At 38.4% G+C, this 27,711-nt stretch overlaps 2 protein-coding genes across 2 annotated transcripts; both read left to right on the top strand.

Annotated features, from left to right (window-relative positions):
• The first annotated feature begins 610 nt into the window (after window positions 1-610).
• On the top strand, window positions 611-6,738 carry fscn2a (fascin actin-bundling protein 2a, retinal). Its single transcript, XM_034894968.1, has 5 exons — window positions 611-1,706; window positions 4,257-4,413; window positions 4,495-4,616; window positions 4,719-4,886; window positions 5,449-6,738. Exons 1-5 carry the CDS (start codon window positions 884-886, stop codon window positions 5,652-5,654), a joined length of 1,476 nt encoding a protein of 491 aa, XP_034750859.1. The 5' UTR covers window positions 611-883; the 3' UTR covers window positions 5,655-6,738.
• An 8,672-nt stretch (window positions 6,739-15,410) lies between these two features.
• Window positions 15,411-23,845, top strand: LOC117958523 (transmembrane protein 235). The gene is made up of 4 exons (XM_034894969.1): window positions 15,411-15,915; window positions 16,984-17,061; window positions 17,828-17,965; window positions 22,744-23,845. The coding sequence occupies exons 1-4, from the start codon at window positions 15,741-15,743 to the stop codon at window positions 22,986-22,988; spliced, it is 636 nt and encodes a 211-aa protein (XP_034750860.1). The 5' UTR covers window positions 15,411-15,740; the 3' UTR covers window positions 22,989-23,845.
• The last annotated feature ends 3,866 nt before the right edge of the window (window positions 23,846-27,711 follow it).

The following is a 27,711-nucleotide window of genomic DNA, read 5'->3' as shown; positions in this document are numbered from 1 at the left end:
CAAAGGTCATGGAGTCATGTCATCTATTATTAATTGACTGATGGAACAATAATTTGAAAGTGGAGCAAAGGCAAATGAATGTGTTTTCATTCAAATGTGTGCTATTCAAATCCCTCTTAGCTAAGCTTACACACGTCACAAATTTAAATATGGACTAGAAGCAAACATAATGTTGCTTGTCCTCTCTATCTGAATGTGGCAAGCAGGGGTAAGAACTTTATACTATGTACATTAACTTTGGTCCAACGCAACCAACATAACCCTTACTCTCTGGACATTTTCCAATTAGGCTGTGGCTGGCCAGCAGATCAAAGCAGGGATAATCTGAGGGCTGGATAGCCTGACTACTAGTAATTGGAACTAAATATAAGTGTAACTACCGATAGGGAGTCAGGTTGACAAATGAGTGTGCTGGTGTGAGTTACAAAAAAAGGAAGAAAGGGTGGAGAAGAAAAGGAAGAGATGAGAGGAAGGGGACAATATGGAAGAGATAGAGAATGAATCTGAGCGGAGTGGGTACCGGAAAAGGAGGGGGAGGAAAGGAGGTGTGTGGTTGGTGCACTGGTATGTGACGTCAGCAGCTTGTTGGATTGAGGTGCTGTGTCCTGCTGATTTTAATCCTAACTCATTAAGGAACGGAGAGCAAGTGCCTGTGCAAACCTTCTGGGGAACGAGAGAAAGTGACGGAAGAAGGAAGGGACACTAGACAATCCATCAAGGGAGATAAGTTGAGCTAATTTACAGCTTGAGAGACAGAAGAGGGGAGAAATCAAGCATTTTATTTTTGCTTTTCAGTTGTTTCATGCCTGCTTTTCCCCATTACCCTTTCCCTAATTTGTCCTAAACCTCTTTACTTGCAATCTTAACTTGGGCCTGTTCAAGCATGCCCACAAACGGAATTAACAGGGCCCTGAAGCTACAGTTTGGCCTCATCAACTATGAGAACCGTTACCTGACAGCCGAGGCCTTCGGCTTCAAAGTGAATGCCTCAGGTGTCAGCATGAAGAAGAAACAGATCTGGACCTTAGAGCAGGATGAGCAAGATGGCCAAGTAGTGTTCCTTCGCAGCCACTTGGGACGTTATCTGGCCTCTGACAAAGATGGAAAGATCACATGTGGGGCGGAGAAGCCTGATCCTGACTGCCGTTTCCTTATTGTGCCTCAATCTGATGGTCGTTGGGCACTGCAGTCAGAGCTTTACCTGCGTTACTTTGGTGGATCGGCTGACTACCTATCGTGCTTTGCACAAGCCATTGGGGAACAAGAGCTGTGGGCCGTCCATTTGGCTTTACATCCGCAGGCCAGCCTGCTCAGTGTGGCACGTAAGCGCTATGCCCATCTGTCTTCCTCAGATGGAGAGATCTCAGTAGACAGCAATATTCCCTGGGGAGTGGACTCCCTGGTCACCTTGGTATACCTTGATGGCAAGTACAGCCTGAAGACCTGTGACAGTCGTTTCCTCAGCAATGATGGCAAACTGGTAAAGGAGAACACCAATACTACTAGCTTCACACTGGAGCTGAAATCTGGAAAGCTGGCTTTTAAGGACTGTGATGGGAAATATCTGACCCCAGTGGGTCCAACAGGGACACTGCGATCTGGCCGATGTTCCAAGCCCGGAAAAGATGAGCTGTTTGATCTTGAGGAGAGTCATCCACAAGTAATTTTTCAAGCCGCCAATAAAAGATTTGTCTCTGTCAAACAAGGTAATCAGCCTGCGATTTAGTCTTCAGAAAAACGCACTTTATCTAAAATTGAATAGTAAAAAAATGGTAAAAAAAAAAAAAACAGTATGATGTTTTCAAGCCAGTATTACACGTTGAGGAACCTTAAAGTTGAATAATTTTTTTTTCATTGGGGAAATTTGATTGTGTGCAAATGCATTTTAAAGAAACTTCTATTTCAAATGAGGTGATGGAAACACGCCTTCATGGTAACAAATAGGCATGAAAACAATATGGTGAAAATGTAAGCTTAATGAAGATAGAACTTCTCCCAAAGCCTACATGCTGAGTTCAAAAGGATATTATGAAATTGACTGACAGAAACAGCAATTTCCCACGCTATTATTTTTGAATCACAAGTCCTTGTGCCCTTTATTGTACCAGTGTTAACACTAGAGAGTAGGTGAGACCATTTTCAGATGTGTACACCCTTTTTTAAATGACTCTTGCAAACCTCTCAGTAAGATACAGATTTTTTTTCTCACTGTCCTTGTTACCGTTAATCTTCACTGTCAGTGGTTAAATGCAATAGTTGTGTTCAAGGTACTGTGGATTTCAGTTGTCCTCTCAGATTTAGTTTTCCCTGCAACTGTAAAATTGTTAAACACATAGCATATTAGAATAAATTTGTGCCTTTTGACCAATAACAAAAAAGTGCAGTCCCACTGTTGGCTAAGTGTATTCCAACATCCCATTGTATAGTAATGAGGGATTATGTATAACTTGCAATGGCCTGGATTTGTCTAATTGAATCCTGGTTACAGTACAGTAACCAAAAATGATAATCAACAGAATTTACCAGCCAATGAGAGAGAAAGCCCTTCCTTTCTTGTCTGCATGCTGGATCCAGAATGGTTGACAGCCATAATGTGGGAGTAATTGTGGTAATGGGCTTTGTCATTTCCACTGTGTGTCCATTGAAGATTAAGTAGAGTGCAAATGACTTCAGGGAAGATTTGTGCCCCACGAGTGTCAATTTCCATCAATGGACTTTAAGCCTTGCAGATACTCACTCTTTACCGTCACACATTGAGTGAAGTTCTTCAAATTATGTGGATCTGTGGTCGGACAGTGTGGCAGTGAGGGGGCAGCAAGAGAGAATGCTACAGCCAGGCCTTACCAGACAGATGAGTGACAAGGTCTCTTGTCAGCCTGCATGATGTGATCTTCCCTGTCCTGTATAATTATTCACGCAAAAAATGTGGGAGGACAGGGAAGCAAATTTTGCCCTGATCCAGTTTTTTAATGCTTTGAAATCAAATTTAAAATTAAAACAACCAGCTACCTTGTTTAAATAAGCTGTACAGTGCACATGCAGTCCTATAGCATATCTGAGGAACAAGGTTCTGAAACTAACGTTAGACTGCAGTCAGCATTATGCTTATGCATGACTAGGAATTAAAAAGGTCATCACCAGGGCAATATTTCAACAACCTGGTACTGTATTCTCATAATATAGAGAAACAAATTACATTCTAACTGTACTGCTCAGCCTTGTGGCAGTTCCATGTTTTTTAAGGAACAAGGCACTGAAAGCTGCTTAGAGGGCCCTGCAGTGCAGATTTGCATTTCACCACTCAGGGAATTACAGCAAGCGAATGAACAGGAAGGGTGGAGGGGTGACTGTGGGAGATTAGGGTTGTAACAGGCTTAAGAGAAAGGTTGAAGGACATTTCTTTGGCATCTAATTTGAACTACAGCAGACACAGTTCAGTTGTATGTGTCTGTGTATCATCCACCACCTAACCCACCCCACCAGACAGAGTTGATGCATGTGGATTAAGTGCATAACACTAGATTGACTGCAAGTGAGGCACTCGGATTTAGGGAACAGAGCAATAGCTGACTAATTTCAAACAAAGTTTGGATGCTATTCTGTGTTGGGTTTAGCTTCACAGTACTTGCAAAACAGATCAAATAATTTGTTGAAGAACTAAATTTTGCAAATAGAGGCACACAGGTGAATACTAAACAGGTGAATTGTTTTAAGTGATACACTAAATCTGTATTTTCTTGAACGGTGAAATACATTTGTAATAATTACATGTTTTCATAGTGGGGGGAAAGACAAAACATACCAACGTCCGGCAGTACAATCCACTTCTACTGTCCAACCTGAGAAAAAGCTTCTGATTTGATGATGGAGAAAACACGATCATCACCTTTCAATTCTAACAGGGATGACTGTTTTATACTTCAAGAATGGGTTTCGGAAAACCAAATCAATGTTTTATGAAATTACAAATATTGACATATTAAATGTTAGCAAACATTGCAATCTAAAAAGTTGTTTAAAACATAGGCTAGTTTTAACAACTGCCATGATCAATGCCATGATGGTAACGCTATGTTGGCATTTACCATTGCAATTGGACATGCACTTACATTATTTGATTCATATCTGCACAGCTGGAGCCTTGAAGCAACGGCTTGCCAAAGCTTTGTACTGTACCATAGGATGCAACATTGTAATCTATAATATCTATTTAACAAAGGAAAAATGATAACTGTCTTTTCTTCCATTGTTACCAGGAGTGAGTATTTCAGCCAATCAGGATGTGGAGACAGACATGGAGACCTTCCAGATGGAGATTGATAAGGAGAGCAAAAAGGCCATGTTTAGGACCAATGGCGGATCCTACTGGACTTTAGTGACTCACGGAGAGATCCAGTCCACTGCCACAGAAGTGTAAGTCTTGATGCTTTAAGGGAAGCTTTTCTCTATGTTTTTAATTGCTTCTATCTAAACTCTCCATTTTGTTTTTCACAGAGAGGTGAATACAATGTTTGACATTGAGTGGCGAGGACAAAGGGTGGCACTTAAAGCAAGTAATGGAAAGTATGTTTGTACAAAGAAGAATGGGCAGCTCTCAGCAGTCAGCGATACAGTGGGTAAGTCCTTTCAGGCAAGCCTTTTGAGATTCAATGCTGTGTCACAGGTACATCTTATTGCACAAGAGATGATCAGTAGTTAGCAGTTGTCCTTCATTGCAGGTGATGATGAATTATTCCTGATGAAACTCATAAACCGCCCTATGTTGATTCTTCGTGGAGAGAATGGCTTTGTGTGTCACCACAAGAACTCCAACACTCTGAACGCAAATCGATCTGTCTATGACATTTTCTCACTGATCTTCAATGATGGCGCCTACAATGTAAAAAGTTAGTGTTTTCATGTGTGCACGACATACTACATTTCTGCATAACAATAAGGTCTGTCACAATCATGTTGTAAATTTAAATAGCTGCTTTCAAAATAGTGTGATTATTGCCAAAATAGTTGTGGTAACAGATTCATTTTAAATAGCTTATTCTAAAACTGTTTTGTAGAACAAGCCTTCATAATGTAAAAAATATGTGGTTCAAGACATTTAATTAATTTACAATGTTTAATGTAAGCTGAAACAGAAGAAGCTGGCCAACAGCAGTACAATCTAGACAGCCAAGCTCTCTTTTTCCATGTTTTTGGTACTGACATTGAAACCTCGGACTGTGGAGACACTTTATTTACCCAGAGGATGAATATTCACCTTACTCACTTTCTATTTGTTGCCACATTTGTAACACTGGCTTTAAATTCTCTTGATTATGGAATCCAACGATTATGCAAAATTATTTGGGCAACAGGCCCAATAATATATCCCAATATATCTACATCTTGTTTTAATAGATATTTAGCATTTACTCCATTAACAATCAATAATCCACCAATATCCCTCTGCAGGTGTCAATGGAAAGTTCTGGTACATCTCTAGCAGTGGCCTAGTGTGCACAGATGGAGAAAAGCCAGAGGACTTTTTTCTTGAGTTCCTGGAACATGGACGTGTCGCCATCAAGGGGACTGATGGCAAGTACCTTCGTGGAGACCAGGGAGGTACACTTATGGGTCATGGCACAACCGTTGATGTATCTTCTCTTTGGGAGTATTGATCCCTTTCAATCAAGGTCCTCAAAGAGGGAGCAAGAGGGCGGGGTGCAGGACCCACTTCCATCAAATGAAGCAGACTGACAGGGTAAAAAAAATCTGCCTGTTTTCATACTAGCTGCCTGATCCCATGTTTTTCTTTTAGTTTTTTTTTTTTTCAAAGAGAGAATACTTTAGGGAGGTATGTTTGCTTTTTATTGTACATGTTACATTTTTTGTCTTTTAAATGACAATGCCAACATCAAACAACACATACATGTGTGAGCAGATGTAATTTCACAAATACAGAATAAGACAGCAGCTCTCCCAAGTCATTCAGCCATACTTTGCATGTAACAAAAACGTACGTAACAATTATTTTTGAGGGAAACCACACTGATCAGTCACTGAACAAAGAGGGTTGTTGCTCTGACTTGTTGTGATCCTGCCTAAAGGCCTAAATGAACATTTAGTCCTTCTGCTGCTGATTGTCACTGCCTAAATAGACTATATATCTCCAAAAGCTAAAAAAAAAACAGCTATCAAAGTGATTCAAATCTGGCAGAGTAGGACACCTTACTCCTGGAGATTCACACACTAACTAAATATTAATGAAAAACAAACGAACAAAGGATCAGTATGGCTGGATTCTTGGGTTTAATAAAACCTAAACAAAAAAACAGGGATACTCATTCATAGACACCAAATTAACTTTATTTGGTCCAGGTGACTAGACCTAAGTCAACTATGTTTATCAGGATCTTACTTTTGTAACCTCTGTCAACAATCCCACTGCATTTGTTTACAGTTTTTAAATGATTTCAATACTTTGACATGCTTTATAAGAACAGTGTGGTCATTGACGTCACTCTAAGCAATGATAATGCACCACTGTCTTCAAAGACAATGGCTGGTGCCAATGGTGTTGGTGTCATTTTTCTTAATGTACCATTAACAGCTTCCAGCACAATATGAAGTAAGTGAAGTGGACTGGAGCTAATACACTTTTATCTCAGGCACCTCTGCAATGCTGAGCAATATATATCCAAAGAGGACTTGCAAACACTGAAATAGGTTATGTGTAACACATGTAGAAATACAGAGATCAGACATGTTAAGGAACAAATTATATCAGTATACATTTTATATATCCACATAAGGGACAAGCAAGAAACCAAAGGGGGCACATTTAAAGCATTTGATGGACTAGGCATCATTTTTAATGTACCAGGTATGAACTCAGAAAGTGCTTCTCTGGTGTTCTGCCTCGGGGCCTTAAACCAAACTCAACTCTACATCCCTTTATACACTGTTCTCATGTTCAGAGTTGGGTAGTGTGATTAGAAAATGTAAATGATGTAGTTATTACATTAGGTCATTACAACAGTGGCATCCCATAAAAGATCATGCAGAAACAAATGTGTTCGAATACAGCACAAATCCTTAAATATTGCCACTTTTTCCATCTGTTTTCCCAGAGTCAGATGAGATGATGTAGTGAATTTAATTTGTGAAGTGAGTGCTCTGTGCAGCTCTGTGCCCAGTGGTTGTTGGTCAAAGCCAGCTCCAATGTGGCAGCAAACTACTCATTCAGACAGCTTTAGAGTTGTTGGAAAAGATGTTTTACTGTTTACAAAGCGGGAATATACTGTAAGTCTTCCCTCCATTCCTTGTGCACAACTAGGCCAAGAAAACATTTTTCACCAAAATGATTCTTCTCATTTAACTCTGGACAAAACAGGAAACATCTGTATTTAAAAAAAATGCTGGCGTGTTCCTTTAACTAACCTACCCAACAGTGTTCTCGTGATCAGTGACCTCTAGTTGACCCTTAGCCAGCACAACCCTTGGAAGAACCTTTTTTTGTATTTTGATCTCACAGGACTCACTGAATTGATTACTCCTGAAACCACTTAAAGGGCACAAGCTGCCCAGACTACATTGGCATGGATGTTGGTGTGCAGTACAACCTGAACCTGTATATAGTTTCTCCTGCAGATTTTTGGTCAGTTGTTTCCCAGGAAGATAAACAATCTGAAATAGTTCAAGTGTAATGGGTAAATCAATGGTTTTGTGATGTGTGCAATTTGCAATTTATAGATACATTTTAGAAAGCAAGGTCTAAAATGCTTGGTCATCTATGCATTCTGTATCAGCTCTTTAGAGCCTCCAGCTATATTTTAGAATGTATTTAATATAAATAGATGTTTACTGTGTCACTATATTTTTGTTTTCTGATATGACTTTTGAAAATGTTGATGGCAATAAAAACTTGACAGTATTTTTGTTGACTTTGGGATTATAATTTTGCCAAACTATGAAAATATAAGTGAAAAGTGTGATTCAGTAATTCAGATGGTAGAGAGGGTTTATCAAACATTGTAAAGTTTGTTGTTAAAAAACCTGGCCTCCATGTTTGGACAAAATGAACTGTATTTATTTGGAATCTGTAAAGTATCTGCCAAATTATTGTTGTGTAATCTTCTTCTTCTTCTTCTTCTTCTTCTTCTTCTTCTTCTTCTTCTTCTTCTTCTTCTTCTTCTAATATTCAAAATATAAGCCTTCCCCACAGGTCAAACTTTGACAGTTAAAAAAATAGTTTAATGATTAAAAGATGAGTACATAATGACCATCCTCATCTAGGTGTGCTGGCTCCAAGGTCCTGATATAGTGCATGCTGGCACATTGGGGGACACACATGGACCTGAGGTATCATTAATTGCTTTTCCTGCTACAATATGATGGGTCACAATGTCTGCCTAATGTGTAGATCAGCCCAGTATTTTGTTAAAATAAACTCAGTATGTGGCCATACCTTTGTAAAGAACAATTTTAAAATGCTAAAATGTACTCATGGCAGCTATTTTTCCAACCACAATACAGTCCACCTTGTCAGCATTTATCCATAATAAAAGGCAGCAGGGGCCCAGAAGAATGTGGTATTGCTAAAACACTACACTGGGTGGCAGTGTGTACCTCTCTTATATTGTTCTCTGTTACAGAAAATAGTCAGTGACAAGCGCTGTGAAATTAACATATCCTGCTGCAATCACAACAAGCCCGACAGCTGTTAGCAATCCCCTACTGTAAACGATTTCCTCTCATCTATATAATATGTATAATACACTTTCAACAACACCAAGTTTTAAAGTGGACGTGGCATCAGCTGTCACTTGCAGTACACTTATATGAACTAAAGAGAATAAGACACAGTATTTTTAGGAATTCTGTTAGGTTCCTAGCTATTACCTAAGGTTTCATAGTGTTGCTTATCCACAACAAAGCATGGTATTTATACACACACACACTCTAAACTTTCTTAAGCCCAACACATTTCACATTGACACTTTGCCTGCTCTTGTTTAATTATATAATTACACTGGCAAAGGTTTTCTCATCACAGCCCATAATTGGTCTGCTAGCCCTGATCACTACACATACTCACTGAACGGGAGATGTTTTAACAGATTAACTTACCTTTACGTAAAATAGACTCTGCTTTTGGTGAAGCATTTTATTTGCAATGTATGCAATAAGAATGGGAGTGCCAAATAATTTAGCAAAGCAAACAAAAAAACTAAATGAAGAACTGAAGTAAATGTTTTCATTGCAAGTAACCAAGTAATCAACCATTCTGACCTGAGTTTCCCCTTCTGTCTGACTGTGAAAACTGCAGATCTCTCGTGAGAATGGATGGCTCAGTGAATCTTACTGTTTCTTTCCATCTGTGTGCTGTACTGCAACACTGACTAGATTCAGCAACACAATGTAAAATGTATTTAATTTTAAAAGAGTTCTCCAGCAATATAGCACTGAATTGCTTTAACATTGTGGGATTCACAATGGGCAGTGAAAATGAAAAGAAGAATCAAAACCAATGCACTAGAACTGCAAGAGCAACCATCTTTTTTTTATCACATGCATTCTTCTTATTATTAAACCTTGCGCCTACATTAATCACTTACAACAGTTCGGTCTGAAATTCAGGTGTGTTGTGCTAGCATCGGCTTATGTAGCTATTCTCTTAAGAACTGTTAAGTGTTGGGAATGTTCTATTATCTACAGTAAACCAGTGGTGCGTCGCCTTTTGACAAGTAGCATACAAGATGCTAACGAGAGACTTCTGCAATGTCAGTACAAAAAAAATGGACCTTCTTAACAAGTTAGCAATAAACACAACAAATTTGTCAGTTGAATCACGTTTTGAGCTAACGTTAGTAATCAAACAATCATAGATAGCTAAAACAATTTTGAAATGACTGCTAGCTTAGCTACAAGCTAAGCATATTATTTTTTTTAAATCAATTTTTCTGGGATTGGGGTGTTACTCTGTGTCTCTGGTGTTTCCACACACATACAAACTTGGAAAAAAACTATCCATGCTGTTTTGAGTGAGATACGTGTTTCTGAATGTCCTCTGCCTTCAGTCACCAGGTGAGCTGTTCGAAACTTGCACAGCTTTCTGCGTCCTTAGCCAAGACGAGGTGGATAACTGTAGTATGCTAGCTTCATTCTCAACGGCAAAACACTGCTACAACACACACTAGTTCACCATAATCTACAAAAGAACTACTTCGATGTCCCTGTTCTGCAGGTATTCCACATGTGCACCCTCATTTAGAAGAAGTCTCCCAGCTAATCCCGCCTTGTTCTTACCAAAGTTGGAGAAAGAGTTATCTAGCTGATGTGTTCTTACCTAGCTACTGCACATGTGTGACTTCCAACAAAGATTGTAAAGAAATGAGATGTCTCAAGTCTCATACATACAATTATAAACCTGAAAATGAGCACATTTCTTTTCAATTGACAGTTTTACAATAAACTAGGATATTTTGTAGTTTTCAGAAGGTGCAAAATATAATACATTTGATTGATTGCTGTGAATGAATCATTATTGGATATGCATGCACTAAAGTTGATGGGGCATTTTATTTCTAGTAGCTTATTATTTAAGGATACCATCAGGGCTACCTGCCAGCCATTGGTCTCCTGGACACACCACTAGCCCTTTGTCAATTACTCTTTAGCCCTCTTTTCAATTTGCTCCCTAGCAAGTCCCTAACTTTCCTTCCCATACCTTGTGGCCGTGTGAGGTACTTTGCTGGTTGTGCTTGCTGTTATGCGCAGCTTGCATGCATCATGCCAGAGTGGTTCTAAACTTTGCTTTCTAGTGTTTCTCTCTAGTTCTACATGATCAGGTCTCAGAGCAATGAAGGCATCATAAAATGCTGTGCACTTTAGACAGTTTAGAGTGCTAACATGCTCACTGTGGGGCTGAGCTAAACTGCTGAACGCATTTGGTTCCTCTCCATGCGCATCCTGCTCTCCCTGACTGCTGGTGAAAATCTGACTACCTGACTCCAAAGCTGTGTCTGTCTCACTGCTGTAACATATGGCAAAAAAAGAGCACAATACGGTACAGCTTCCTAAGAGACATGGAGGAATATCTAATTTACCTTCCCTGGCATATTTATAAAGTAAAAATCACTTGTTGGACCATAGTAATGCACATGTACAGTACCATTTGTTTATGTTGTTGCAGTTCAAAGCGTCTATAACAGGCGATGGTGGAATTGACACATCTCAATTCTCCACCTTTGTTGTAAACAAATTTAACCCAATTACAAGCGCTGATCATCTGTCCATCATCGTATGAAGCCCGCCCTGACAATCTAATTGGTCCGAACAGCTCTTGTTCGAGCATAGTTGCTCCACAACGGATCAAGTCCAGACCTTACTTCCCCACCTCAAATGTTGTGGGTGGGGCTAAGTTTGCCTGGCATCCAGGCTATATCAATGCTACATCCTACAACTATCTGCAAAAACAGATTTAGTGATCTCTAAAATGCATCAGGCAAAAGCCACAGTTGTAGCCCATCATACAAACAGAAAAACATAACAATTTCAGCAAGACAAACCTCAAACAACACATCAACTAGTTTAATTACACTGTAACTGTACACTTGTAAAATGTTATGGGCTTTACTTCAAATAACTCTTGGGACTGAGCACCGCGTTAGTTTACACTAAGCAAAACACAATTCAATGATCCTCCGCAGAAATGTGTTCTAAGAGACAAATATGGTTTTGAGCAATATTGTAAAGTCTGCAAAATAAGATGCAAACATACACAGGTCACAAACATCCCTGCAATCAATCAATCAGTACAATCGTACTGTACATATTTAGAATTGTTCTGTTTATTTGATGGAAAATTAAATTGCTATATTTGTTAAACATTTTGTTGTGTGCAGTCTGTACTTTTCCAACTTACATAATAAATAAAACAAATATGTGTACATAAAATCATCACAGTCTATAAGACATCAATCTCTGTTGGTTTAAATAAAGATGAAATGACGTAAAATAATAAACTTATGCCTTACTCTGATAAAAGTCTCATAATCATAACGCATTCTCCCAAAGATAGACTCTGCATGAGTAGTTGAAACTGGCTGTTTCTCACATATGGGTTCATCCATGTGCTCTGAACTAAACAAAGTAATTACATAAATGATATGTCCATACACGGTTTATTTATTGCAGTGTACCGTTTTGATGGGCCTTCATGTCACACCTGATGCATTTTTGGAAAATGAAAGGCAATTCAACTACAAATAGGCTGCACAAGTTTTGATGCATCCGAAAATTGCAGTGATCCAGAGGAACCCATCCGTATCCCATTCTACAATTTCCCTCTCCTTGATGTCTGATGTAAATGGATAAAAGTATGCTTTTCTATTAAAAAGAATGACCACAATTTGCTACTGAACATAACATGCCAGAAGTCATTCTAACTTATGTCTGACTAAAATGCAACCTGGATGGAAGAGAGTTGGCGATGTCCTACTTTTTATCGACTGAGAACATCTTGGATGGCTGAGAAGACTTTAACATTGTGTTTTCCTTTGTGAGCTCAGCTGTCTCTACATAATATAGGTTTAGGAGAAGACAGTGGGAAATTCCACTTTAATTATGAAGCAGAGTACACAAGATAACAAATTCAACTAATCCATTTGAATTAGGAACTAAAGTAAGTGCCATTAACAGTGACTCTGCAGATACAGATGTCAACGGTTCCATTTGACATGATTACCACTTTAATACCATGGTAGTGAGGTGGAAACAGTTAAAGAGAGGTGAAAAAGTTTATTCCGTATCAGCTGTAGTGTGCACCAACAAACACCACATGGCACATTTGAGCAGTCCAAATGCAGTTTCTCTGTTGGTTCAGGGGGAACAGAGAAACACCATGAAGGTATTGGGAAATGAGTGATGGTATTCTGTTAAATTGTCTGCACAGTAGATTAGATTAGATTAGATTCAACTATGTTGTCATCACACATGTACGGGTACAATGCAACGAAATGCAGTTTTAGAGAGAGCCTCCGGGCCGCAGCTATTTAAAGCGCCGCCACATGCACTCTGAAAAGGATTTATGCAGATAGCAAGATAGAATACAAGACATAACAACATAATGCACAAGACTACACATAAACTGTGTTATATAGCTGTGAACCTTTTTTTGTTTGTTTAGGTGCTGAAACCTTTGTGTTTTGACTTCATCAAAGTTAATTGTAACGTTGTTACCTAGTCTCGGATTGCCGGAACTTAATCCACAATGTTGCGAAGGAGGTTCTGGCTAGTCCAAAAAGCATTGAAGAAAAATGTGCTCTGGTTTATTGACATTTCTTTAAAACAATCAATTGTCTTGCAATCCGCCTTTGTGCAACAGAAAACTAAGACTGGACAGATAGTCTAGCTAGCTGTATTGATTCATGCTGTAGAAATCTGAGGAGCAGTTAACCATAGTCCTCACAAATCAACCGGAGCGTAAAATGCCAACACAAAGAAAGCAAAAGGTAACGGGACATCCGAAAACTGAAATCTGAAAAGTGACATCTGGTGGATTTTCCGGCAGAACAAGAGCAATTCCGGAGGTGGAACATGGTGGAAATAGACTTGGTTGCACCTTGCTAGCCAAGCTAGCTAATTAGTCAGTGATAGCCCGGAAAGTCTGGCAAGAGCCGACGAGGAAGAAATCAAGTGACGCACTTTATGTCCTGTAAACATTACCAGTTAACAACATGCAAAGTGCATGCAATAACATAAAGCCTTTGGTAAAAAGTGTGACATGAGCCTTATTACCATTGCAATATTACCGCTGCAAAAATATTCCATATAACTCCCAGTTATACCAGTGAGCTGAGTGAGTACTGCACCTGGTTCCCATCACACCTCTACAGTTGTGAGTAGAAATATGTTCTCCATTCCCGTTCAAATTACCCATTGCATTGCCCTCCACCAGCTAAGCATGACAACTTAATATCTGAGTTTTAAAATGTATTGTCCAACGTTCTAACCAGTTCAGTTTTAATGCTGGCTTTGATGATATTTGTCATTAAAAAGAATTGTGCCTACAAGTGTTAAATTATGCTGAACTATTATTACAAGGTTAGATGTTGAAATCTTCTCTGCTTCATTTTTGTGTGGGTGTTTTCAGCCTTCTTTTACATCCAAAACGTATTGATATTTCTGTGAAGTGAGAATTCTGCTACAGAAAATAGCCTGAGGAAAAACCTGCTGCAGTCTGCAAGTGAACTTGGTAAATATGTAGCCAATTATTTAGGGACACCAAACATGAAGCTATTTGCTACACAGGCTTTAAAATATCCTGGAGTAGTGGCCAAGTCAGAGTTTAGACCTCAGTCCAATTGAGAATGTGTTGCAGTAGGCTTTAATTGCTTTTCATCACAGTTCCCCTTCAATTTGACAGTGCTTGGGCTGTTTTACAACAAGAATAGGGGGGAAAAGGCAGATCCACACAGACTATAGGCTGTGATTGTTGCCAAAAGTGCCTGTTGGCTTGCTTATGTTTGGAGAAAAAAATTGTTCGCATTTTGACTCTTTTTTTCGTGGTGTTGCGGCTGCAGGACCTGGAGCTCACTGCCAGTGTTTCTGTTTGACTGTTAAAAAGTGTTATGATAACTAAAATGTATTTATTTATAAGCGTGCTGGTTGGTTAGTTCGCTAACGCTAGCTTGCTATTCCACCAACCTTGGCAGTGAGTTCCAGGGGGGTTGTGCCGTTGCTACCGGATCTGGAGCTGTCCTTGCCCGTTGAAGCTCCAATCAGATCAGATCGAGGTTTGCAGCAAAGCTTTCTAGCAATGTTTCCACGCTGGCCGACCCCCACTGGTGAAGGTCCATCTGCGGCTGCAGGACCTTAAGCTCACCGCCATTGTTTCAGTTTGACTGTTAAATTGTGTTTAGATAATTAAAAGGTATTCATTTAGAAGTGGTCTGGCTGCTAGTTATCTATCTAAGGCGGTGACAATGGTGTAATGTTTCAGATGGACTCCCAAGACATGAAGGTCCTCACTGTATTACTAGCAGACTTGGGTTTTGAGAGCGAGATGAAAAACGTTTTGAGAGAAACACTTTTTTAAGAGATTTTTTTTTTCACACTGATAGCAAAAAATAGATATTTGAAAGTGTGAAAAAGTGTTTTGAGAGATATTTTTTGCTCTGCTTGTTCTCTTAAATATTTTTTTTCTCTCATAAAATGCTTTTTTGCTATCAGTATGATAACTTTTTCTGTCATACATTTTTTTTCTTCTCTCACGTCATTTATTTTTTCGCATGTCATAAAGAAACAAATCTGGCTCCATAAATGTGGGCTTGTTTGCATAAAAAAAACAAGCCCAAGGAAATTCAACCAGCTTCAAAATATCATCGCGGTTTTATTTTGGAATTCCGCACCGAAAGAGTGGCGTTATCTTCTCTGTGGATCAATTTAAGAGCGCTGTTAGCCAACATTACCTGTCAGAGTGATGTAAACTGCGGTGCCGAGAGAGACGCGTGTAGGCTATCTTGTCTTCTTTGTAGTGTTTTTTTTTTTCTTCTTTTAAAGTAAACAATTATCCTAATGAGATGTGTTTTGCTACCAGTTCCTAGTTTTAACTACGTTTTAGGACCGCGATTGCCATAGAGAACCAGCACTTTACAGTGAATTAAGGCTCAAGCTAGAGCGTTTATACCCATCGCGCATCTGTCGATACAGAACACAGTGTGGAAAAATATAGTAATAGCACCATTGCACTGAACTGAACAATGAGGTACGGATTGGTGGTTGTTACAGCTGGGTTTACAGGTTTGCTCAGCTTCAGCCTCCTTGCTGTGGCTATCGGGACTGATTACTGGTACATAATCGTCGATATGAATAAACCCAACTGCTCATGTTCAGACGACCTAAGTTCCCATTCTGGACTGTGGAGAATTAATGAAGGTATGTAAACTCAATTTAAGCTTACATAGCATGTCGTTTCTGAGTTTTTATTCAGAGGGGATACGTCTTTACACTCAAGTAGACTATATTGTGTAAGCTCAGCTTTATCAAAATATTATGCAGCCTTAATTTTTCCAAAATAAGTTTTTTTGCGGCTTCCCACCGTGGGATAATTGTGGGAAGCCTTCATCATGTGGCATCAACGTAAAACGCGTAAAAAAGTAAGCTATTGCTCGTCTTTAATTTTAAAAGAAGAAGAAAAAAACAGTTACATGCAATGCCATTAAACATCCATACATTGTTCACGGATCATCTCTCTCTCTCTCTCTCTCTCTCTCTCTCTCTCGCTCTCTCTCTCTCGCTCTCTCTCTCTCTCGCTTTGTCTCTGTTTGTGTCATGAAGCCATGTTCATTGTCAGCAGCAGTCAAGGCTAGGCAGACGGGTTATTAGCTGAATAATTAACTCCACAAGGAGGTTCTTGAAACCACACTTTTTCTTCAGAGAGTAGGCTATAATAAATGTAATAACTGTAGCAACTGTAAGCCCTCACACATCTGTATCAAACCCTGGCAGCTGCATGTGAACATGCATGGAGGCTACAAAAAGATTAAAAAGGATATTCTTTGACACACAGCTGCAATATAATTTGATTATTGGCTGTACAGTTTGAGGTCCAGTGCATTGCTGGTTCATACTGGTTCATACAGTAAAGGCCATTAACAATTAATGTTTGAAGCATTGCACCTGACGTAAAACTGGAACATGCACTGACAAAATAATGTTATATCATCTAATGCACTGGCTAAACTCACAGAAGCAGCAACTTGAGCTTTAATCTGCACAGAGGTGCAAAACTGTTGCATATGCAAGGCTGAGGAAATATATAGTATACAGAGACAACCTAAATTGGTTTGATCAGTTCAAACATACAATGTGTTGAAGTTCTAAAAGGATTGTTATTTGTACAATTCTTATTTAAAGACGTTTGGTATCCAGTTGCAAATATCTAGTCCATCAGCTCTGTCCGCACATCTTGTCATTAATAACCTTTTCATTTGACATTTTCAGGAACAAACATGACCTCAGTCATCCATTCTTTCACAGCAAATATGACCAGCCTGTCAGAAGTGGAAAAGCACCTTCTTGGTGAGTGGTTTTGTTTATTAACTGCCTTAGGAGTTGAAAATGAGGTGGCTGAGTCAATGATTCCTGACAAATGTAAGGTTTAGGTGTAGTTGGCTGCTGAAGAGATTACATTTACAAGCAACAATATGCTGTGAGAAAATCTAAGCAAACATGAACATTTTTGCAAAGGATATTGTTATCTGAAACTGTCCCTGTTTGCAGGTTGGACATTGAAATACAGTAATAAATTGTTAACTGTGACAGAAGCTGTAAATCTCAACACTTCAAAACTTATCCAAGTGGATTTTTATACCTAACTGACAATCAGAATGTCTACCTGTAGGTAGAAATCAATCTGAAAATCACAACTGCTTTCGCAAATAGGTTGACCTCAGCATGATATCCATTTTAACTGTCCTGTGAAATCTATTGGCTGAATCATTTACATTTGAATTTAAATTGCTAAACTTGAATAATTGCATTGAAAAACTGAACTTGAATCACATAATTTTAAATTGTAGTGTTTTATTTGAAACATTGCAGTGAAAAACTGAATCTGAATATTATAGTTTGAAATTGAATTTATTTGTTTGGAACTGAAATCCAATAAAATATGATCATCAATGAAAATTGAACTCTCCATATCTTCGCATTCAGTTCCCACAATTCAAAATCAGTTCACAAAATTCAATTTCAATTTCAGTTACTGTGACAGACATCCGGGTACATGAAGGATGAAGGAAGAACAATGACCATGGTGTCTTTGTATGTGCATTTGTGTTTGAAGGCTTGCACAAGGTGGTGGTCATCATGTTGCCCCTCAGCCTGGTCCTGCTGGTGTTTGGCTGGATCGTTGGACTTGTCAGTTCGTTAGCCAGCAGTCCCAAATTGCTGGCTGGATCAGCATCCTACGTTCTCTTCTGCAGTAAGTCCACGCCAAATGTTTTTTTGGGCCTGTGGCAAATTAAGTGTTCTTTGTCTTTAAGCTGCTGTAGGGCAAATCCTTTCCTAAGTTAAGTCAGTATGTAAGATGTTCAGCACAGAAAAAAAGTTTGTGGGTGGCATATTGTATATAAATTTCAACTGCTCACTCTTACTTCTGCTCTACTTCTGACTTAAGGCAACTGCAAAAATCCCATTCGAACCTACTTAGACTGAGGGCCAATGGAGAAGTCTGTTATTAGAGATAGAATCTGCAGCCTCATATCTCTGTATTGACATTCACTATCCCAGTTGAATTAATTGCATTGCCCAAAGATCTTTTTGCTTACCCTGCTATTAGAAGGGTGGAAATGTGGATTTTATAAAGGAAATAAAGAGAAAAATACTTTTAAACAGGTGAGAACCTTCTGTGCAAGATGTCTGTCACTTTCTTCAATCTATTTGTCACATTTAGTAATAAACAAACAACAGGATTGACTCAAGACACTCCAACGCAATTGTAGGAGCACAACCATCTGTAAGAGACCAGACTCCCATATGCTAAATGACAGTGTTGACGCCCTTTACCAAACACTACAACGCTGTAGACTGGTGTGAACAGTTTGTAACAAGAACAATAATGAGAATAAGAATAACTTTTATTTGCATAGCACCTATCATAAAACCCAATGACAATTTACAGAATTATGGGGAAACAGGGGAGGAGGTAGGCTACGGTAATATATATACTGTACCTATAAAACTATATATATATATATATATAGCATATATATACTATATATATAATACTATATAACTATATAAATATGTATATGGAAATACCATATACAGTATATATATATATATATATATATATATATATATATATATATATATATATATATACATAGTTATATAGTTACATTCATGGCCTCGTGGTTAATCCACATATTAGGCCGGTTGGATTGTATAAACTAACATTCTGATTAATAGTGGTGATGAAATAATAATTAAGGAGGAAAATATTAATAACGTTCTCTTAAATGTGAATTAAACAGCTGCAGAGCTGCTGCAGTAGACAGCGTCATTTGTCATGTTTATAACTATAGTGTTTAGTTTTGGTGTCCCATAATATTGGACAACAAAAAAGCTGCAGGACAGTTTCTATATTTCAATTTGTGAAAATGCACATATTTGCGCACCCTACTTCTTTCTCAAACTGCAGGTCACCTGCACTTTGATTTTTGTTGTTCAGCCCTAGATGCTGCGCGTGGACTGATTGTCCGCTGAGCTGGTCTTCAGCTGCCAGGCTAAAAAAGCTGGTACCCTTTTCAGCATCATAGAACTATGATATTGAATTTAAAAAACATAACTACAAACATTAATCAAAAGCTAATGTCAATCTTTATCAGGGGAAAAAGGAAAATGTAGTGCATGCTTAATCTATGTTAGAATGTCAATCCCAATCATTTTATGGAACTTCCACAAGACAACTTCCTACAAGAGAGGTAATAGACAAGAAATAATACATGGGTTCTGATTCTGTAGAGTTAGATGAAACAACATTCAACTGTGCACACTGAAAGTTAACTTTAATAATGAAAATGTATTTGCCTCATGGTTTACCATAAATCATATCAAAACATTATGGAAAATGTAAACTTCAGTGTTAGTGAAAAAGTAGCAATGAAGCACAAGCTGTTTCTGGTGCTTCTTGTTTAACTTTGTCTCAGGACTGCTTGCTCCTGTGGCTGGGTTGGCTCAGTGGGTGGAGCAGCAACACACATACTTTGAGGATTATTCCTCGGCACAGAGGTCCAGGGTTTGAATCTGACCTGTGATGATTTTCTGCATGTCTTCCCCCTCTCTCTCCCCTTTCTCACATACCTTTCATATCAAATAAAGACAGAAAAGCCCAAAGAATAATCTTTAAAAAAAAGAAAAAGTGCTTGTTCCAGGACAATTACATGTCTCTCTCTCTCTGCTGATGGGAATTGCTTTTTCTGTGAGACTCTACCCTTTGCTTGAACAGCAGGAAAGCCTACCTGTGAAGGTACTGGAGTTTAAATGGCTCACATAACACAAATAACTTAAATTAATAGTTCTTTGCAGATCAGAAACACTCATATTTGTTGACAGGCAAGTATGAAGCTGGCCAATAAATACTTCCAGCATGTAACTTACTGTAAAAACATGTCATTGTCATTTATACATTTTTGTTTGTGTACCGATTGAACAAACAAGATATAGTTTGTAAATTACTGATTTGTGGGAGGTGCTGGAGGGCAGATTATTTGACAGATGCTTTGACAGAGAGAGGCCAGCTGTTTCCCCCCTGCTTCCAGTCTTTATGGTAAGCTACTTGTCTTGTAGCTATAGCATCATACTTTAAGGACAGATTTGAGAGTGGTATCAATCTCATCTCAATGTGCGCAAGAAAGTTAACCAAGCTAATTTCTTAAAATGTCACACTATTCCTTTTAAAGCAAATAGAGCAAACAAACAATGTGTTACGGGAAAAAAAATTCCCATTCCCAATGATTGAATGCATTTTGCAAAATTGAACACACATAAAATGCTTCCAGCTACTTACCTTCAGTAATGATGAATTTGGGTATGAGAATCCACACTGAAGTCTAATAATTATTTATTTTCTTTGTACTTCATCATTAGCCATACCACAGGCCAAGCAATCGGCCCGTTCATAATGCACCTGTGTGGAATATCCAGCAATCAGTGCACTTGTATATTTGAATTAAAACAGGTGACACAATAGAATTTACCTTGATACATTGTCATAAAAATTTTGTTTCAAGAGATGAACTGCAAATCAGTGTGCAGAAATTTGCATTATATTGTTATTTACATTATGTCTATTTGAGAACCACTTACAACCATTGATTCTATCTGACAGAGAAATTTAAAATAAGTCTAATAACTTTATTCAGATGAAATAATTACAATTCGCACCACAAATTGGATTCTAATAACTAGCACTCTGGCAGTAGTGCTAGTTGTTAGCAAATATAGCCCTTACAAATGAAAATGAAAAATAACAAATCGGAGTGGAACAAGCAATAAATACCATTCAAAGAGAAGGACACAAAGTAGGAGAATGGATGTTCAATTTGCTCTGAACAGGTGCAGATGAGCGATCTTGCTAAAAACCTTGTGCTTTAATCTACTTTATCAAAAAAGAAAACACCCCTTTAGACACTAGCTAAATCAAACCCAAAAGTGACCTATTTCTCAGTTTGAAATTTTAATATGAGAGATGGTAGCCTATATGCAAACACAAGTTTAATGTTGAGCCATGTGTCAATATGTCTTTGAAATTCAATTCTGAACAGTTATGTCATGCACAGCACTGCTGATTAACCTGGCCTCAGGTCTCATTCTGCAGCTCTGCAACTTGAGCTTGTTTTAAAAAGAGACCTTCACGCCATTAAAACGTTAGAAATTGGTAAAGGAAGCACAATTAACAAATTCTTAGTGTGGAATTGGTGCAGAAAGAGCTCAGAACTCACATAAAGTGCAAGTGAAGTCACACTGTACACAGATGACTACACACACAATGGATCAATTGTAGAGAAGAACTAAAGGTGAAAACTCTGTCTCACTGTTTTTGTTCCAGTGCTGCCTGCTCTTTTCATATCACCAGCTGTCCTGGAAAAGGCACCCGCCTGTATATAACAACCTCTTGTATAGTTTCATAAAATGTCCCAGATTTCACAAATACAGTTTGTAGGATATTACTACAGACATTCATTTTCTTGTATTGTTACTTCATCTTATGCTATTTAAACGCCAGCGAGTCTGATTTGTCAATGCATCGGCTGGAAACAAACGTACTTAGAGCTGTCCACTTGTGACTGAGTCACTCACATTGGATTTTAATACTAGGTGGAAATGCAACAAAGGATTTGCTCGCCCTCTATGAAAGGCAGGTCTGCTGATCCCGTTGTACCTCCTATAGAACTGTGTATGACATTTGTACTTGCTAACCTTTCTTTCTTTCTCTCTCTCTCTCACTTTCTCTCTTTCTCGCTCTCTCTTTCTATCTCTACTAATTGCTTGCCTGCCAATTAGCCACACTAAATGATAGACATGAAGAGACAAGTCCACAATTGGGATTTCAAATCAATTTCAGGTTAATTGCAGCAGGTGATTGCTCAGTGTGTTGTGGTTCCTTCCATGTTGCTACACTAAGAGTCAGTCTAAATTGTGCACATAGTGGTATTTGGGGTTGAAATTCAGTTGAATGTTGTTTTTGTCAGCACACGTCTGCAGTTATTTTAAAGACTTTATTCTTAAGTCTGTTTGGGAAAAAAGAAACCCAATACAACCGTCATACCTATATCACAGGTTCTTCCTGCGGAGTATATGTTCAAATTTAATTTAAAATCATTTTGCTAAAACAATAGCATATAGATGAGATAATTGTTTTTATGTGATATGGCTTTTAAATTCTTTAAAGCTTTTAGATTTTACTTATTGTTTATTATGCATGGCTAAAGTAACAAGAATATATTATCTAATACAATCCTTTGAGTTAAGCGAAGACAATAATGTTGGAAAAGGATTAATTTTTAATTTAAGGATTTAATTTTGTTTGCATTATCACCTCAATGATCAATTGTGAAAACTATTGCAAGGGTCTCATGCCTAGAGATCTCATTACAATTCCTCAAGATGGATCCATTTCCATGTAACAGGCACCAGAGAATGTCTTTAAATCTGGCGGATTCTGTTTCATCTGTTTGTTTCTGTGCACCATAACAGGTCTTTTTACCTTGTCGGGGGTGAGCATCTACATCAAATACTCAAACCTGGCCATGGTGGAGTTCCAGCGCATTGTGTCTCCAGAGAACCTTGCCCGTGTGGACGTGTCCTTTGGCTGGTCCTTAACCGCAGCCTGGCTCTCCTACAGCATGGAGGTGGCCACTGGCCTGCTGCTTATGCTAGCTGCCAGAATAAGTCAAATGAAAGGACGCTATGATTCTGGCGTAGCCATCGCCATGTTATGAATTCATGTTTTATGATGCCCAATAAGTAATAATTACTGTACACAAATACAGTAATTGTTTTGTCTTTGAATGTGTTTTTATAGTGTTTCTCAGTAAATTCAGCTTTTTGTTGCCATATTCCATCCATCAGCTAAGTCGATGTAGCTAATAACGTATTCTGGACGAGTTGATTCAGCAGTAGGTTTTCTGTGAGACATGTCTTGAAATCTTAAAACAGCTTAATCTATGAGACAACTGCAAATTCCCTGCCCTGCAATATGAACACAGGCAAAACAAGAATTGAAGTTGTATGGGACCATTTTCTTTTTGAGGCGTGCTTTACAGATGTTTTGAGGAGGAGTTCTCCACCTCCTCTACACACTGTACACTGCAGTTAAACATGGTTCATATCAGTGGATCAAGAGGTTTCAATCAAGTGATTCTGCAGCAGATAAACACCTCAATGGAGCCACCTAGACTCTAGCACATAGTCACAACTAGTTCAGTGTCCAGTATTTCATGATGGAACAGCTGCTGCATTGATTTGTTAGAGAAAATTAGCATTTGGCTGATGTAGAATTTAAGACAATTTTGGCTTGTGACATAAAGAGAAGATATTAGTTTGGTTCTCCTGATTACAAACTTCCTATACCCATCCTACTGGTATTTGCATGAATCATGGAAACAAGGCTGAAGATCAGTGCATTCTTGGGGATCCTGCAAAATGTTTTCAGCAGTACAAATGCATGTGTTCATGCATGCTTTGCAGTGGTAGTAAGCTTTTGCAACGGCTTGATATTGAAACATTCTGTCTGTGCTGTCCACCTGGGAATGAGACTTATCTCTTCTGCTTGGAAGTAAAAACAACAAATACAACATTTAGCACTTTGCATAGCTGTAAAGTGTATTGTGGTGTTCCATTTTTATTGTTAACTGAGACAAAAAAGCAATGAAACTTAAATCCAGCTGTGTTATCTACAACAGAAAAAGGATGCATTGATCAAATGTTTTTAAATGTCTGTGACACACTGTAATCAACTTCTGCATTTTGCTCTGAAGAGTTTTTGTTAAAAAAACATGCTTTGTATATTTGTTTTACCTGTCCTGTATACAATACAATTCTTGCACAACAAGTCTGCCATATTACCTAGCCACAGTTCCTCAGGTTAAATTGGGACTGCCTGCCTCTGGTAAATGAGGCACCTCAGAAGTCAGGCCAGACAGGCAAGCAATTGTGTAAAGAATTGCCAAAGACAGTCTGAGAAGAATGTAGAAATGTCTGACCAAAATGTTGCAACAGTGTTTTCTCTAAAATATACATTAATTCAGAATATAATTGCACACTAGAAATTAAAAAGGGCATTTAAAAGGAAAACGCATTTAAAATAGTGAGGGGTATGGCATGTACTAAAAAACAGAAAACAATAAGAAACCTCCACAACAATCAATAATCATCCTCAAATACCATAGCAGCCTTTAGCATCCATGAACATCCTTGACATGCAGTCTTTTCCACTGGTTGTTATTAATATGCAATTGCAAAAAAAAAACTTAATCATAATAGTGTATGTAGTGTTTTGAATCAAAGCATACAAGGAGAACTTGTTCATACTCAGAAATTTTCATGAGGCCTACTTCTTTTTTGTGTGTTCAATGACAGCTTTGTCACAATTGCAGATCTTCAGTAAGCCCCAAAGTGTTTCTGGCAACTTTTTACTACCAAGAAATCTTAATCCAGTGGATGTTTTTGTATTGATAAACTGTTGAATATGAGGAAAAGGGGATCAATAAGTGGCTTAGTGAAAAAAACAAGCTAATTAAACACAGAAATGTTTAGGAATGGAAGGCCAAAATGAGAGGTAAACTTTGGACTGACTGTGTTTTAAATGGGATTTTTGACCCTAGTAAGTTGTGGATCTTCACTAAACACACACATTAGTAACATGATTTAACATGCCTCGGTCAGTGAATCAAAGTCCAAACCCTGAAACATTGTGTCCACTCAGCTGTTTGCCAGCATCCTGCCCAGTAATCCAGTCTCAGATGGTACAGAGAGCAGAAAGCTTAGGAAAGACCAAAGCAGCAGCTCAGTCTTGCAGCCCTCCTTTAATATATCAGGCCTGCTGAAATCCCATTAAACTTTTATGGAACATAATTCAATCCTCTCTGGCAGTCGAACACCAAACTTGGTGCCATTACTCTTTGGTTTTTGCCCCTGTCCTTGATAGAGTGCAGTAATTTTGACTTGGACGTCCTCTAGGCGCACAGATTTCATCAAAATTACTTTCTGGTCAGAAGGATAACCTGGGCGTGCTGAACGACAAAACACAGCTACTAAAGGCTAACCTACCTTGTAATATTAATGATAGTTTCTTCTCCCTGTGTGTTGCGTTTATTGTGAGAATGAGACTAAGGTGGCCTGGATGAGTGTCTTTCCCTACTTTTAGAGGGGGGTTGTGCTGTGTTAAACCTTTTCAACCAGTCGCATTTTGATTCACATTCCAGAGCCGGGCCTGCTAGCATCGGTCGTCGGGGGTGACAGCCTGCTTAAGTGCTCCGAGCAGTTCCAGCGTCTCTTGTTGTTTTTGCCGTCGCAACTTGGTGTGTAGTTAAGGATTTAAAAGATGTATTTACAAAAGTAGCATTGTTGGAAAACAAGAAAACGGCTCTATACTCATAAATAGTCTTTCTCTCCAATGGTGATTTATGTGTGGTAGCGTGGTTCTCCAGGGTTAGCCTGTTGCGTTTCTTCTAACGGAATCAATCTCAATCTGAAACAATCCTCCGTCAATCTATTACGCAATGAATCTCCTCCAAAAGTTGATGGGCGTTATCATCTGAGAGAACATTGTTCAAACAACCTCTTGTGAAAACTACTAGTAAAAGCGTTTGTATTTCAGTTTGTGGGGTGACCTTATAGAATGGACTGAACAATGACATCATACAGAGCCATAGCTCATTCAGTTCAAAAATAGATTTAAGAAATCATTACTGGACCAATAGGGAAAAGAATAGACCAAAACATAGGAATGGAATTTTTTTTATTTTGTGGTTTTAATTTTTGGGTTTTGGCTTGCAACATTGCTGATTGTTCAAGATAAATAAATAAAAAAAATATCAAGTCCGCAATGGCTGGGTCAAATCACCATCCACAAACATGGCCCCTCATGCGACGTGCCAGAACTGGCCCTATCGGCTAACTACATCCATTTCTTAAAAGACCCAGACTGATATCATAATTCACTCAAAACCTTGTCTTGGGCTTTTTTATTTTAACTCCCGAACATGCAATCACTCTCTGTTAACTTTGTCTTTGTCATGAGTCTTAGACTTTTGCCCATGTAAAAGAACCTTTTGAACTGTCCCTGATACCAAGCTTAATTAAGCTTTCAGCTTCTCAGTGTCATTGCTCGACACGTTAAAATCATGGGTAAGTGCTTGCCTCAATAAACCTTGATCAGCAATATACTGTAGCTTTTTCTCCATTTGTTTACCATCACGGGGTTGACATAATATGTTGCAGTACATATTCTTGGACGCACTGTGGAAGCCCATATAGTTTACTGGACCCTAATGTGGTCATATGTCTATTACATATGCCCATACAACATGCAGTACAACATATATTTTACAAAAAAAACGTTACCTTAGGTGAGGGTTGAAAACCATGTTATTTTCTGAAGCGATAACAATGGTGGTGTAATCTGTAAAGCATAAACAAAACACCTTCCTCTGTTGATTTGACTGTGTGAAACATGTGTGTATCCGCAGTCATTGTGATTAGGTCAATGCTTTCTTTCAACAGCCACTCACTGAGATGTTACAGAAAAGTCAATGTACTACTGTGTTAAGGGCAACCATATTTCTCACTTAATGTAAGACAGTCGATTTTGTCCTTGTGGAGTGCCATGTATTGACAGAGTTGCCTTAAATGAAAGCACATTCCAGAACAGCCTAATGAAAAAGAATTATTCTTAAAGGAGGTTTTTGAATGAATTGGGCCATTTCAATTTGAACTCAACAAGGTTTTTATCCTTTGATTTCATATTTTACCAGCTGTTGACATTGACTATGTTTCTTATTTTAATTCATTTAAAACACAGCAATAGATATCTAGCTGATACATTCAGGGGGCGGCTGAGATTGCATGGATACGATAATTTTGTATGTGTAATCCTAAACTAAGACTATTACTTGATAGACACGAAAGACTCTAAAACAGATGCAGCTCACTGTGGGGTATGCCTTGGTGGAAATTATAGAAAAACAACCAAACCCTGAAAATGTGTAGACTAGTGTAGTAAAGTAGAACTACTGTACATCATATAGAAATCCAGTATAACTCTCAAATGTATGCTGTATATATACAGTGTATGTTTCAGTCCATCCTTCTTCCTTGTTGTGGTAGCAACTTAAATTTAACCTCTTTGGCCATTTCAGCACATCACATTGCCTCATTTACCTCCGCAATTGAGGGGTGTCTCAGGATTGAGTGGTTTTAAAAGAAGAGGAGGGACTCATTTCTTGGAAGAACGTGAATAAGATATGTTTTCTCTTACCTTGGAGCCACTTGAAAAGTTAATTACAACTGTCCCTCAAGCGAGCCCCAATACTAATAGGATAATTTTAGAAATTGAAGATGCCATGGGCATCATAATTATTTGTTTCCTGTGATGCATATATGGGCGATTACGGTGAGTGATGAAATGGGAGTATTCCTCACACAAGGATAAATGTGTTAATC

Source organism: Etheostoma cragini, chromosome 15 (assembly GCF_013103735.1).
Source record: "Etheostoma cragini isolate CJK2018 chromosome 15, CSU_Ecrag_1.0, whole genome shotgun sequence".
NCBI lineage: Eukaryota > Metazoa > Chordata > Actinopteri > Perciformes > Percidae > Etheostoma > Etheostoma cragini.
This window is presented reverse-complemented; position numbering and strand designations above follow the sequence as displayed.